At 37.6% G+C, this 13,337-nt stretch overlaps 1 protein-coding gene across 1 annotated transcript in view; it reads left to right on the top strand.

The window, feature by feature from the left end:
- The window catches only part of COL4A1 (collagen type IV alpha 1 chain), a 106,013-nt gene extending 92,877 nt beyond the window's left edge, over positions 1 to 13,136 (top strand). Inside the window, exons 44-52 of the mRNA XM_015851422.2 lie at positions 1,553 to 1,625; positions 2,075 to 2,148; positions 2,463 to 2,610; positions 3,421 to 3,519; positions 4,007 to 4,219; positions 4,820 to 4,997; positions 8,117 to 8,231; positions 8,415 to 8,587; positions 10,006 to 13,136. Coding sequence (XP_015706908.1) covers positions 1,553 to 1,625; positions 2,075 to 2,148; positions 2,463 to 2,610; positions 3,421 to 3,519; positions 4,007 to 4,219; positions 4,820 to 4,997; positions 8,117 to 8,231; positions 8,415 to 8,587; positions 10,006 to 10,087 — 1,155 coding nt within the window. The 3' untranslated portion in view covers positions 10,088 to 13,136. The remainder of the gene's footprint in view (positions 1 to 1,552; positions 1,626 to 2,074; positions 2,149 to 2,462; positions 2,611 to 3,420; positions 3,520 to 4,006; positions 4,220 to 4,819; positions 4,998 to 8,116; positions 8,232 to 8,414; positions 8,588 to 10,005) is intronic.
- The last annotated feature ends 201 nt before the right edge of the window (positions 13,137 to 13,337 follow it).

Here is a 13,337-nt window from a genome sequence, read left to right as displayed (position 1 = left end):
TCAATGCTAAACTTACTCTTGTGGGGCTAAAGATGAGTTTCTGATGTCTTTATCCTTTTCCAAGTGACAGTCTCTGCCCTGTTTATGCATCAGATTTAATTGCTTATGGAGGTCTGCTAATACTTGGAAACCTAAATGGAAATTAAGGTAAACTACGAGTGAGTGATACAACCAATCCAAAAAGTCTGTCCAAAAAAAGGAAATTCAGAAGTCAGACCCTGAAATAAAAATCCCATTATAAATTAGTCTGTTTTATAAACTAAAACAGAAGTTATTAATAAGCCCCAAATTTTACTGAGATTGTCTGACTCTTGATTGCCTTCAAAATGAATGGCAGCCTTTCTGATTTGTGCTGCAGAAGTCAGTGTTATAATAAAAAGGAAAGGCCATTTCTTTAAAAAATTCTGCATATTGTGCTTATGTGACTACAAAAAATTAGGTAACTTGGCATTATGAATGCCTCCCTTACCACTCAAAGGGCAAAATTTCTTTCATTTAACTTAGGAAGTCTTACTGTTGACATTCGTTTTTGAGATAGCCATCTCTTCTTCCTTTATAGTCAGTGAAAAGAGTAGAAATCCATTTTTCTTACCTTAACATAAACATCTAACCTGCATCAGATGAAAAATCACTTCTGTGTGTATCTATTCTGTTGCTACTGTAAAGTGAGATGAATCGGTGTTATTTTTCACTGAGTAATCAAGTCACATCTTCAACCTCCGATTGGTAGATTACTTAGGAAAGGGATTTCGTTTCTTTCCTCCACACTTATTCTACATTGTATTATAGAGGGGACTGTCATTACTGTGATGCTTCAGACTTAAGTTAGCAATTAGTTGGGGAAAAACTTTAAGCTATACTTAAAAGTGTTTTGCACATGAGCTGCAATAGATGAAAGAAGAAGGGCATGTTGTCAGTCAGGTAAGTAGCTATTTACTGCATCTTCTGAAACACCCGCTTGGTTTTCCTTGAATTGAAGCTATTATAAACTTGTCATTAATTTCAGTGGAGCAGTTTGTAGCAGTGAAGGCTGGAGGAAGATTTCATGTTGTTTAAAAAGTTCTTTAGTATTTTAGCCCTATTGAAAATTGAAAACCTTCATATGTGTATGAATTTTTTAGTACACTTAATTTCATTCCATGTGTGGATGTAGAAGTTTTTAAGTCTGCTGTAATCTAGAATTACCTTATTTGATTATCTGCCTGCTGTCTGATGGAGATGCACTGAATTTAGTGTCTAATTTGCTGATATTTGTGCTTGCTGCTGTTTCTCATGATGCAGTATATGTATATGACTGAATACTTGTTTATTAACTATGTTATTAATCACCCTATTATGATGTAGTATTTTGTGAGGTGAAAATAGTTTAATAAGATACCAAACTTGTTCATGGAGGAGAAGCTTCTCTAGTCCCTGTAGAGAATAATTCCATAAATTCAATGACATTTCCTTCATATTATTTTTTTCATAGGTTTCCGAAACTAAACAGGCAATTTGGAAGTCATATCATAGTACTGTAAGATAACTATACTTCACTTTCTCTTTTGTACAGGGTAGTCCTGGTTTGCCAGGAGGTGCTGGTGAGAAGGGTGATCTAGGACCTCCAGGTGTACCAGGTGTTCCAGGTGAGGAGAAACTTCATCACTTCATCATATTCCTAAAATGCTGGATCTGTATCAGTCTTCAATTGTTTGGACATTACCACTCAAGAATCTTCAGGATTTTCTTGAATAAGAAAAGCAAGTGTTATGGCTGTATTGGAGGAAACGTGGGTTCAATACATCTTTTAAGTTGTTTTTCTGTTGTAATCACATACATGAAAACACTATAGGTAGAAGAAATGTGGTTATTAATAGATTAGTAGATAAATATCTACTAGTTTAGAAAGAATATTAATTAAATAAAGAAAAAAATGTTTCCAGTCATCAGTTCTTTAGTGACAGTGCATTTGGTACTTGTGTGAATAAAGTTATGGCTCTTGCATGATCATGGGATCATACCTGATTGTTCTGAACTTGTGCTTTCAAATAAAGAAACCACTGAGTATTCACATAGACATTCTCTTTGGCTTCAGGTCCAAAAGGATCTGCAGGTTTTCCAGGCCTCAAGGGTGAGCGAGGCGACCAAGGACTTCCTGGAATCTTAAAGGTATAATGTGAAAATTAGCTGCTGCCTCTGTTTTTTTGTGGTTTTTTTTCCACTGTTTTTTTTTTTTTTTTTTTTTTAATTTTTTAGTTAGGATGGTTATTTGTGACTAACCAATGTGTATATCTGCTATGCTTTTATTGGGTATAAAAAGGTAGAATATGAAAAAAGATCACTCTCTACTTGTGGTATCACTCTCTACTTGTTCAGATTAGTTTTGAGTATTGAGTAGAGCTTTGAGTAGAGTCTTGTTTGGAAGATCAGTATTGAGGTTTTCATAGTATTAGGCTCTTCAAATGAGGATATAAGATAACTAGTTTTCTATTAATTTTCCAGGTTTACAAGGCCCACCGGGCCCCCCAGGTGCTTTTCAGCTTATCAAAGGGGATCCTGGCTTACCTGGCCCAGTAGGACCAGTTGGTCTCAAAGGATTCCCAGGACTTCCAGGTCCCAAAGGACAGCAAGGTGAGAAAATGTGTAACTTGCCAGTAGAAATACATTTGAAGTAATGCAAAAATAGGCCAATGATAGGCTAGGCACTAGAAGATCTTTAGTGTAGCACTATCCAGCTTTTTATAAACCACTCAAATTTTGTTGGCCAAGAAGGAAGAGAGTATTTCTCCTTGAATTTCTTCCAAAGCTGTGCCAGGAATAAATGCCTACCTAGTGATTTTTGTAGGCTCACTCTCTGTAGTCATCACACCCATATCTGAGATCAGTGGTAAACAGGATGACATGCAACAATTTCCAGAAGGTGTTTGATTGAGTGTCTTCTGTCTTTAGCCTTGAATCCAAGACCACAGAAAGACTGGTATGGTACTGATGGTTTTAATTTATTTTTCACAAAGTTGGAGTTACTGAGCTTGTGTAGTACTCAAAGCATCCACTGATGCTGAAACTAATGAAATTAAGACACAGTAGATGTTTGAAAACCTGTTTTTTGTTTTTCTACTTTTTCTGTTGTTCATGACTACTTTTTATGGTGTATTTTTGAATGTGTTGTATGACAAACAGAGTCTTTCCTTTTCATAGTCCAGGGGAATATCAGTTGATTTAGAACCTCATACTCTGCTTATTTTTTTCTGTTCTGTTCATCTCTACAGTGATTTTACCTGCAATAACCTGCATATTTGGTGTGGATACTGAAGTATGCACACTGAATCTGAATGAACATAGAATATGCTGAAATGTGCCAGTGCTGTCTACATCAAAAGCTGAAAGTCGGAACTGACATGACATAGAATTCAGTAATAATTGTTCTTTGTTTTTAAACAGGAGTAACAGGACCTTCAGGTGTACCTGGACCACCTGGTAGTCCAGGGTTTGATGGCAGACCCGGGCAAAAAGGAGAAGTTGGTCCTTATGGTCCCCCAGGTAAGCAGATGATTTCTTTGAAGACTCGATGCTTTCACAGAAAAATAACATAAGAGATTAGGTATGAAACTACCTAACCTTAGTTCTTTAGTTATACAGGTAGGGCTAAACAGAACAGGTGGTTGACAAGGTCTGAAATTGTCTGCAGGTGCTGCAGGAAAAGCAGCTAGAAGTAGATTCCAGTAGATGCTCTTTAAGGTCTCTTCCAACCCAAACCATTCTGTGTTTCTATTATGAGAAAGAGGGAGACAGGGAAGATAATATAGTCACAGTATCACTACAGATATTGTTGCTTCTAAGAGTTTACTGACATTCAAGTGCTTCACAAAAGGTAAATTTTAAAAATTGCGGTATGTTTTGAACATTTCAGTTGTTTTCTAAAGTTTATGAATAGTTAGTTTCTTTACTGCTACCTAAGTTCAGGCAGGCTAACTTTCAGATACTATGTGATGTCTGTAGAGATTAAAGAAGACTCTTTCTATTGTAGGACCCAGAGGAATCCCTGGTCCACCTGGCCCTGAAGGTTTGCCTGGGGCTATGGGCCCACCAGGTGCAGCATCTGTTGCTCATGGCTTCCTTGTTACCAGACACAGTCAAACCACTGAAGAACCACAATGCCCATTTGGAACCAGGCTGATTTACCATGGCTACTCTCTGCTTTACGTACAAGGAAATGAAAGAGCACATGGCCAAGATCTAGGTAAGGAGAGACTAAAATAGTATTCAAGTAAACTGAATACAAATTGAACAAACAAAATGTTTCTCTGATTTGTAAAACTGTATGGAGCGTGATCTGTGTGATGGAACTCTGTTGAGGGAAGTCCTCTATTGGTGTCTACAGCTAACTAATGGGAGGGCAGGTAGAAGATGGATTCAGACACTTCTCAGAAAGGCTCAGTGATACTAGAAGAAGCAACAGACATAAAGATGAGATATTCTAGTGAGATTAATTATTTTTCACTACAGCAGTGCTCAAGCACTTGAGTAAGAATCTAAAGAGGTTGTTGCATTTCTCTCTTTGGAGGTGCTCATAACTCAATTGAGTATGGATCTGAGCAATGTGATCCAATTGGCACAGGTTAGGATAGGTGGCCTCTAGAGATCTATTCCAGTCTAAATTATTCTCTAATGGTGCAGGATAAGACTAAACTAGACTATTTTCCTTTCCCTTCCTTCTTCATGAAGTTGAGATATCAAGATAGAATTTTTTCTGAGCCCCTCAGAGCAAGTGTTGTCGGCTTTTAAGCAAGTGATAATGGTTTAGCAAAAATGGGCTAACAAGTAACCTCTCACTTTTCAGGCACTGCAGGGAGCTGTCTTCGTAAATTTAGTACTATGCCTTTCCTATTTTGCAACATCAACAATGTATGTAACTTTGCATCGAGGAACGACTATTCCTACTGGCTGTCCACTCCTGAACCCATGCCAATGAGTATGGCACCCATCACTGGTGAAAGTATCAGACCATTCATCAGCAGGTACAGTTTAAATTCTGTTGTGTTTATAAAATGAAGAACCCTGTGAAAGGTGTGAATGTTACTTTATTTCCATGCGAAAGGCTCATGTTATATATGTTTTTATTTCTTGCCTTTAAGTTTAGAATGAGTTCTTTTGATGAAGTGCCTCAAAGCGTGAATGTGTTCAGTTCAGGCTTTGATAAAAAAATGAATTTATTTTGGAGGAAACCCAAACAAGGTAGTCTGTTTTGAGTCTAATTGATACAAAAATATTTACTAAGAATTAATTTTTTGCGAAAGCTGTGATGTGCTTTGAAGGAGAGAATTGTTTGAATTTAGTCACAACTCCCGTCTAAAACAATTCCACTTTTCTTTGTAGCTAGAAACTTTTCAGGGCTCAGTTTTCTTCTGCCTGCAAATGGCAGCATAATTTATCTTACAGTAGACTGCCAGGCTTCTTTTGGACAGGCTGCTTGAATAAAGCTTTATTGTCTGACTCACAGGAAACTTTTGCAAAATCAATAATCTATATTTAAGTAAATCCAGAGTCTCAGCTAGCATAATTGTGGCGCTTACATTGGACATCAGTGTTCTGTATCAGTCCAGTATCCTAAAATTTTGGTCAATATTAAATATTAAAAAAAAATAAAAAATCCCGGTGTAATGTGCATAGTGCTGAAGGCAGAGGTGTGAGCAGTAGTGTGGTCAACTCCACCGCTGTCATTAGTCAAGAGTCTGACCAAGGGAAGCTGCAGCCTAAAACTCTAATGATAATCAGTAGATCTAAGCATTACTTAGATTCTCATAATTGCTTCTAATCTACACTAGCTCTTTTTGATCACTCCACCTGTCATATAATGTGTATAGGAATGGAGATCGTTGGCTCTGCTTTCTCTAGCTAGTATACATCATGTAAGAGAAAGGACATTTAAAATTATTAGAAGGTTATATACTGAAATGTTCAAAAAACCTATTTGTTCCTATTACAAAAGATATCATATTTACTTTTCCACAAAAGAATCCATTGTGTTTTGTACTTGTCCTCTATACTTGTGGTATAGTGGCAAAAAAATAAAAAAAAATAAAAAATGTGTTACTTGAAAATTAGGTGGGCAGATTCTCAAGAGTGACTAGTTTCTGTTGGTCTTACATCTTTGATGGTAAACTTGATATGGATGGAAGGGATTTGACTTGCAGAAAAATTCAAATGACCAATCTTAGAAATTCAATTTCCTTTTATGCCATCCGTGATTAAACATTTTGTCCCTTTGACAATCACTTTTGAAAATCTTGCTCAGTGAAGTACCAACAGGCATTTTGCTTTCCTATGTATATGGTGTAGCTTTCATACCATTGGAATGTATGTATGCATATGTTGCATATGTAGGTTACTCTGAAAGTAATGCCTCCTTTTTTTTTCTTTTTTTTTTCCTTGGAAACTATAACAGGTACAAAAAGCACAATAACTTTATTACATAGAGTACGTTCCCAGTTACAAAACATTATTTTCCAACACATTCATCACTGCTAGCTATGCATTTTATTCAGCAAAGAGCCTGCCAGACTGCACTCGTAAACTTCATTCATGCTTGTACATCAGACACTGTTGTGTCAGAGTGCCCCTCTGCTTCTGTCTGTCACAAGGCAACAACATGTAACGGAATGCTGGTGGGAAGGCTCAGCCTCTACTGCCATGCCACCAACACCTGCCTCTGACACTGTGGGCCAATGTAATAAAATAGGAAGCATTACTTTCAGAGCAGCATTCATTTATTTAGATACATGAGTTTTTCTCCTTTTGTCCATGCCAAGGAGCAGGATAATTGTAATACACCAGTTTTAAAAGAAGCAAGGAATATAAGAAAACTGTTCTTCCCATTTATTTTATTAGCTGAAGTCTTTAAACCACCAATTTTCCCTGATCAAAAGTTGAAAAGGTATAGAAGTATCACTTGCTGCCTTGGGTCATGTGACTTCTTTTCATGTAGGGCCTTCCGCTGAAGTACCAGGAACCTCTTGAAGCAGTGAGAGCTCCAAGAATGGAGGCAGCTTTTACATTCTTTTAACTTACTCTTTCATTAATATTTTTCTTAAAATAGTTGTTTTTCTTCTTCTCTAAAGAAGAAGTCCGTAGGTGTAAAAGAAGTCTTAACAAGACAGAAATAGAAAGCTTGCATTCTGATGTCCTTTCCTTTTGTGCTTTTTCTAGAATCCAACTAAAACTGTTTTGCACTTCAGCTTTTTTTTTCACAGCTCTGACAATAGAATTCAGACTATTTACTTGTAGGCATCTGTTTTGAGCCATTTTCATCATTGCTTACTGCAGTAGCTAATTTGGGAGTTGTACAAAAAGAAAATGGATTATACGTATCAAATTCCCTACATCAGCTTTCATATTTTAGTTACCAGCTCACTTTGTATTTTCTGTAATTCCCCTGCAAAAACAAGATTGGTCTTTGGAGTGTTCAGTGACTGAGCAGTTGTGTGGAAAAAAAAAAGAATTTACTGAAGTAAAAGAACTGATGTAACTTTTGGAGAATGTCTTTCAAGTACATTGTTCAGTTACTTTGCTAGAAATCTCTTATGGGAAATACAGACAGCAAATATAAATAAAAGCCACTTTCAAGGAAAATGCACAGGGAAGAGTCTACATCACATTAGGTTGGCAGAGAGTAGTTTTGCAAGATCTTTTCCAGAGAGATAACTTTCTCTCTGGAGTTCACTCAGGGCTATGCTGAAGATGATGAATGGCTGCTATTTGTCTCTGATTGTGGTAGGCCACTTTATAAGTGATACCTGCTGAGTTATGATGTTAGACCATTTGCCTCTGCTGTTCATGACACTGAGTACTTTAAGGAACAGTACAAATGGGACTAACAAAAGACAAACACATTTAAATATTCAGATAATAAGTTAATTGTTCTGTGTTTTGTGCTCTTAGGCAAGCTAATATGAGCAAGTGGTTAAGTGGTCCCTAAGTGCATGAGAATGAAAAAGAGGCAGGTGTTTGTTTCTAAATTTTGATGTGTTTTTGAAGATGACAGTGTTTTCTACTTCAGACTTTCTGAAGGAAGACCTTTCAGAAAACAGAGGTTTAGGCCTCATGTGCACATGTCTCACTCACATCTTGGTCTTTCTAGATGCTCTGTGTGTGAAGCTCCTGCTATGGTAATAGCCGTTCACAGTCAAACAATCCAGATACCACCATGTCCTGAAGGCTGGAGTTCCCTTTGGATTGGTTACTCCTTTGTCATGGTAAGTGCCATGGAGCATATTCTGAGCTAAGAAAAGCTCATCCTTGAGAAGAGGAATGAAACAACAGACAACAGGGGATGAAGAGAGACACGTGAAGAAGTATTTTTGCAAGAGACATAACAGAAATTGTAGCAGGAATGCTGAAAAGTTTCTTTCTCACTGATGGTTTTGCTTTTTTCCTAGCACACCAGTGCTGGTGCTGAGGGCTCTGGCCAGGCCCTGGCGTCTCCTGGTTCCTGCCTGGAAGAGTTCCGCAGCGCTCCCTTCATTGAATGCCATGGCCGGGGCACCTGCAATTATTATGCAAATGCTTACAGCTTCTGGCTTGCCACTATAGAGAGGAATGAGATGTTCAAGTAAGTTCATGATTTATTTATTGGTATTTGAGACTCTGTCAAGCCTTGTCACTGAATAACAGAAGTATTGTTTGAGTGTAATGACATGGTTGAAGTATTGGCTGTATCCCAGTGTGGTTAGTATATATAGTTAATGATTTTAATAACAAAAAGGAAAAATTATCATAGCCTTGGGGGAAATTAATGAGTGTGTCTTCCATTATTGTTTATAGTTTGTCATTTGCACTTGGTATTATGCTCTTTGGCATAACCTAACAGTGTTTTAATTTCCGCTGTGTTTGATTGTTTTCACTGAGTCGTAGGTGGAATAGGCTGACATCCTGACTAAAATTAAGTTAGAATATAGCATTTCCCCAGTGGACGGTAACAGGTAATAGAACCTCCCGAAATTCGTGCAGGTGTTGAACAAGGAGAGGGAGGAAACTAAGTAAGACGAACAGTTATTTACTGCTCTGCAGTGGTGGAGGAAGTATGTCTGAATAAAATGCCACCAAAGGCAGAGGTCTTAGGCATTTCTTCAGAGCTTCTAAGGTTCTAATTTCAGGTCTTAAGTAGCAGTAGAATTTGTTCTGGTCTTCTGCACATAACTCTGTTTTTCAACACAATCTCATTTCTTCTTTCCAAATTTTATTAGTATGTAAGTGTATAGACCAGTTCCCAGGTCTACAAAGCTTACCTGATTAGCAAATGTTCTTCTGGTGTACAGGCAAGCATCCTCTTTCATAGTGTTCCAGGCTGCCACTCCGTGTACCCTTCATCTGTTCATATCTTTTGCTCATAGTTGTTACCGCTCCTTAGCCTGTCTCAGTCAAATTGAAGCAGGATGTTGAGCCAATTCTGACTGTTTATCTATGAGATAATTACCAAATAAATAGGTGGAAGGATTGAGCACCATGTCTGATCATAACTAGGGCTGTGATTATCTTGTCACTCAGAAAATCTAATAAAAGAGCCCATGTGCTAATTTTGGGGAGAGTACTGGCTCCCGTGGAGGGAGGAAAGCTGGTCAGAAAAATTTAGAGGAGTCAGCACCAGAATTATTTGTATTCACTGAGTCCTACACAGATCCAAGGTTTTCAGTTTCCTTGCTTAATTATTTTTTTTACTGCCTAAATTTCAGCATGTTTTCAAACTTGTGATTAGGTAGGTAGTGTTTTCTGCTTTAGAAAGCTTTCAGCCTACAGGCAGAACTGAATTTGGAGGTAACTGGATGTGTCCTCTGTTTGTAAGTCATCTTCTGGCAGTTTGTGACCTACATTTGAAAGTGAATATACAACAAAGAAATCAGGGATAATTTCTTGCTTCAGCACAGCCTAAAGAGGCATTTGGCTGTGTGCAAAGTTCGCCTTGTAAACTGAAACCAGACCATTTGTAGTAACAGTTGTTAACGGGTCTTTCCATTTCTTTATTTTTAATAGGAAACCGACTCCGTCAACTCTGAAAGCAGGGGATCTGCGCTCAAACGTTAGCCGTTGTCAAGTCTGTATGAGAAATACATAATGACTTTTGAATTTCAACTTATTTCACACAATATGGTGCTATTTGTTTAACAGCAATGAAGCCTAGACATATATCATATGTACCTCATTGTTGTCCAATATGAAAACAGTAAAGTGCCTTTTAGGAACTTGCATAACTAACACACACTGCTTTACTGGCCCTGTCCTTGCTGAAGAAGAAAAGAGACAACAAAGATAAGCTTCAAATGTTGACATGCCAAATGGCACTTTTGATCAAAAAAATATATATATTTTTTATATAAATGCAATGCACTGATAGAATAAAAAGTCAGCATTCGTCCAGAAAAATGCAAAGGTGCTAGGAGGTATGCAGTTCTGCCTTATACTGTTGGACTCCCCTTTCTCATTCTTGTATTATATATTTAGATTCATTTTTCTTCCCCAGATGAGTTTGTTGTTATCGTTATTTAGGTGTCTCAAAATCCCAGACTCTTGTGTATGTACTTATTGTTCCTTACTGTACAAAGCAATACTAATGTAAAAAAAAGAAAAAAAGAAAAAAGAAAAAAAAAAAAAGGAGTTTTGGGATTACAGACCGCGGTTTAGCAACAAGTAACCATCTTTCCAAAGCATAGATTGCCATCCTGCAAACCTTTGCTTCTGTTGTAGTCCTTAGCGCTATCGATTTTAATGGGACTACACCTGGAAGAGACTTCCGAATCAGTCTCCCAATAGGCAAGTAGGTGTTTCTGCTATGTTGGTACTATGCAGCTTCTTCATGCAGTAGAACAAACTTTCCTGTGGAATAAAGAATGATCCAGCAATGGTCAAGAAAAAAAATAAATATATAAATGTGTTAGTAATTTATATAGAGATCAGCCATTAGTCTTTGAGTTTATCATTTCAGAAAGAAGCTTACATAAGTTTTCTTCTTTGCAGTGTCATAAATTCGGTGTTAAATACCAAAATATGATGTGAAATGTTCATTTTATAAAGGTTGTTTCAATTCCAAATTTGCAGAGACTGAACCCAGGTTAACAGCTATTTGTGTTTATTACAGTAAATCCCGCTTTGAGCTTGTAGTCTTTATTCTGTATTTAATATTTTTTCAGGGTTTTAAACACTACTCACACACTGAATGACTTGATTTTGAGAAGTACAAGGCCTTCGTTTTGTTAATACTGTGCCAAAATGTTATTTACAGTGGCCTCATGAATATTTCTAAGGAATTTCTATGCAACGATACCGGTGTTTGAGCACATCTGCATCCAGAAGTGTTTTACAGACTATCATCATGCAAATACCAAAAGTTGTTGGTTTTTTTTGTTACAAATGCCGAGGCCTTTGTGTAATTTCTTAAATGTGTATTATTTCTTAAAAAATCAAGTTTGTAATAAAACTATTTGTGTAAAAACAAACAAACAAAAAAACAAGAAGGAAAGACAAAGTTTTTACTAATTTGTTATTAGCATTCCTTTACAGCAGCGAATTAATTTTGAATAAGCCACCAATAAATGCACAAGCTTGATGCAATCACAGATTATTTTTGTTTTGCACATCTTGCAGATGTACAAAGCAGCTTCAAAATGGGAAAGCAGGATACTGTACTGACGCACCTCAATTGTTACTTGTGAGAACTGGTACTGACAGACAAAGCACGGGTCCTCTCCATCTGTTACTGAATGTGTTTGGTGTTGACATGTTACAGGAATGTTCAGCCTTCATTTTAAGCTTGTGGGTAGCAGTCGAGTTATACACTTTATTTTTCTTTTTCTTTTTTTTTTTTTTTTTTTCCTTTTAACTCTTCCCCTGAGTTTTCGAAGAACAAATCAGAAGGAACTTATACAGGGTCAAAACCCGAGCATATAGTATGATTTTGCTTGTAGGCAGCAGTGGTGAATCTTTGCTGTGGTTGTCTGAAGAGGAAACAGGCTGTGCTGTCTTTTTTTCTGTGGCACAAGCACATGATTTATTAATGCTGCATATTGTTCTCCCGGAGTCATGATCAGGCTGCTGCTGTTGTTCTGAACTCACTTTCACCGTGATTCCTTGGGAAAATCGGCTGGCCAAATGACTGAGTGCCCCAGAAAAGAAATTGGCCATTCCCTTTAGTGCTGGTTCTTACTCTCATGAAGGTTCTGACAGATGATCATTCCATTTATAAATGAACAGTCCTCACAAGAGCCCTTTACTAGCCTATAAAGTACAGGCTGTTTCTGTCTAATCAGCCTGGAGCAGAGTTTTCCAAAGGCTGCACGTTTCTCAGAGGAAGAGGGGAACATGGAGTGATTCTTCTTGTCTAGGAAGAATCGAGTAGACATATGGACCTTCTCTAATTCAGAAGATCCAAGCTGCCTCTCAGACTTTTTTAATTGCACTCTACAGCTTATTTCCATGTCAGTTAGAGATTTGATTTGCTTGGTTCAAACCATCTCAGTTGGTTTTACAAAGTCCTGCATGTAAGTTTAAATCAAGAAAACAATGCCTTTTGCTCATAGAGAGACTGCTCAGTGCTGGTGGCAGCGTCCTAACCTTAGTTTTCTTGAGGAGGAGTATTTTGAACACAAGGTCCTTTGGGGGAAAAACAACAACCACCTATTTGAACTACAGTTTTATGCCTTATTTCTCCAGTAATAAGAATTTATTCTGAAACCTACAGCCCATAAAGAATTATAACCCTTTATCACGCTAGAAATATTGTTTCTAAAGCCAGTGATTTCACTTGTCAGTGTTACTGAATGCAAGTCAGATCTCCTGAAGATGTCATGCAAGCTGAGTTTGGCACCCTGAGTGTGGAGAGTCCATGAATTAAATCAGCACAGGTGTGAAACCCTTTCTTAATGGCAGAAGTCTGCAAGCATCCCACAGTTGGCCATTTGGGGCCAACGTTATCACTTCAGTACAGTTGTGTACATTGTGTGAACAGGCAACTGCAAGCACATTCTCTCTAAAACTGTCTTGCGTAAGCTTCATTTGAAGGGAAAAGCTTTCCTAAAGCAGTGTGGCTTGTTTAGTAGGCCTGACTGTTTTTGAATGCAGTACTTGAAAAGAGTAACTATCATGACCCAAATAAATACATTTCTAAAACAGCAGGTGGTGCCCTTGCTCTTTTTATGGTAAGATTGATACTAACCACTTCAACTAACAAATGCTGTGTTCTCTAACCCACTAACAGGTGCAGCGGGGTGGCAGGGCTCTGTGTTCCTGAGTCTCTGTCTCTATTCTGTTATGTTCGAGCCAGCAGCAGCTTTCTTTCTCAAATAGGAGCAGAGCAGTGATCAGTAGAAAAC

The sequence above is a fragment of the Coturnix japonica genome, chromosome 1 (genome assembly GCF_001577835.2).
Source record: "Coturnix japonica isolate 7356 chromosome 1, Coturnix japonica 2.1, whole genome shotgun sequence".
Lineage (NCBI taxonomy): Eukaryota > Metazoa > Chordata > Aves > Galliformes > Phasianidae > Coturnix > Coturnix japonica.
Note: the sequence above shows the minus strand (reverse complement) of the source record. Positions and strands in the feature narration are given on the sequence as shown.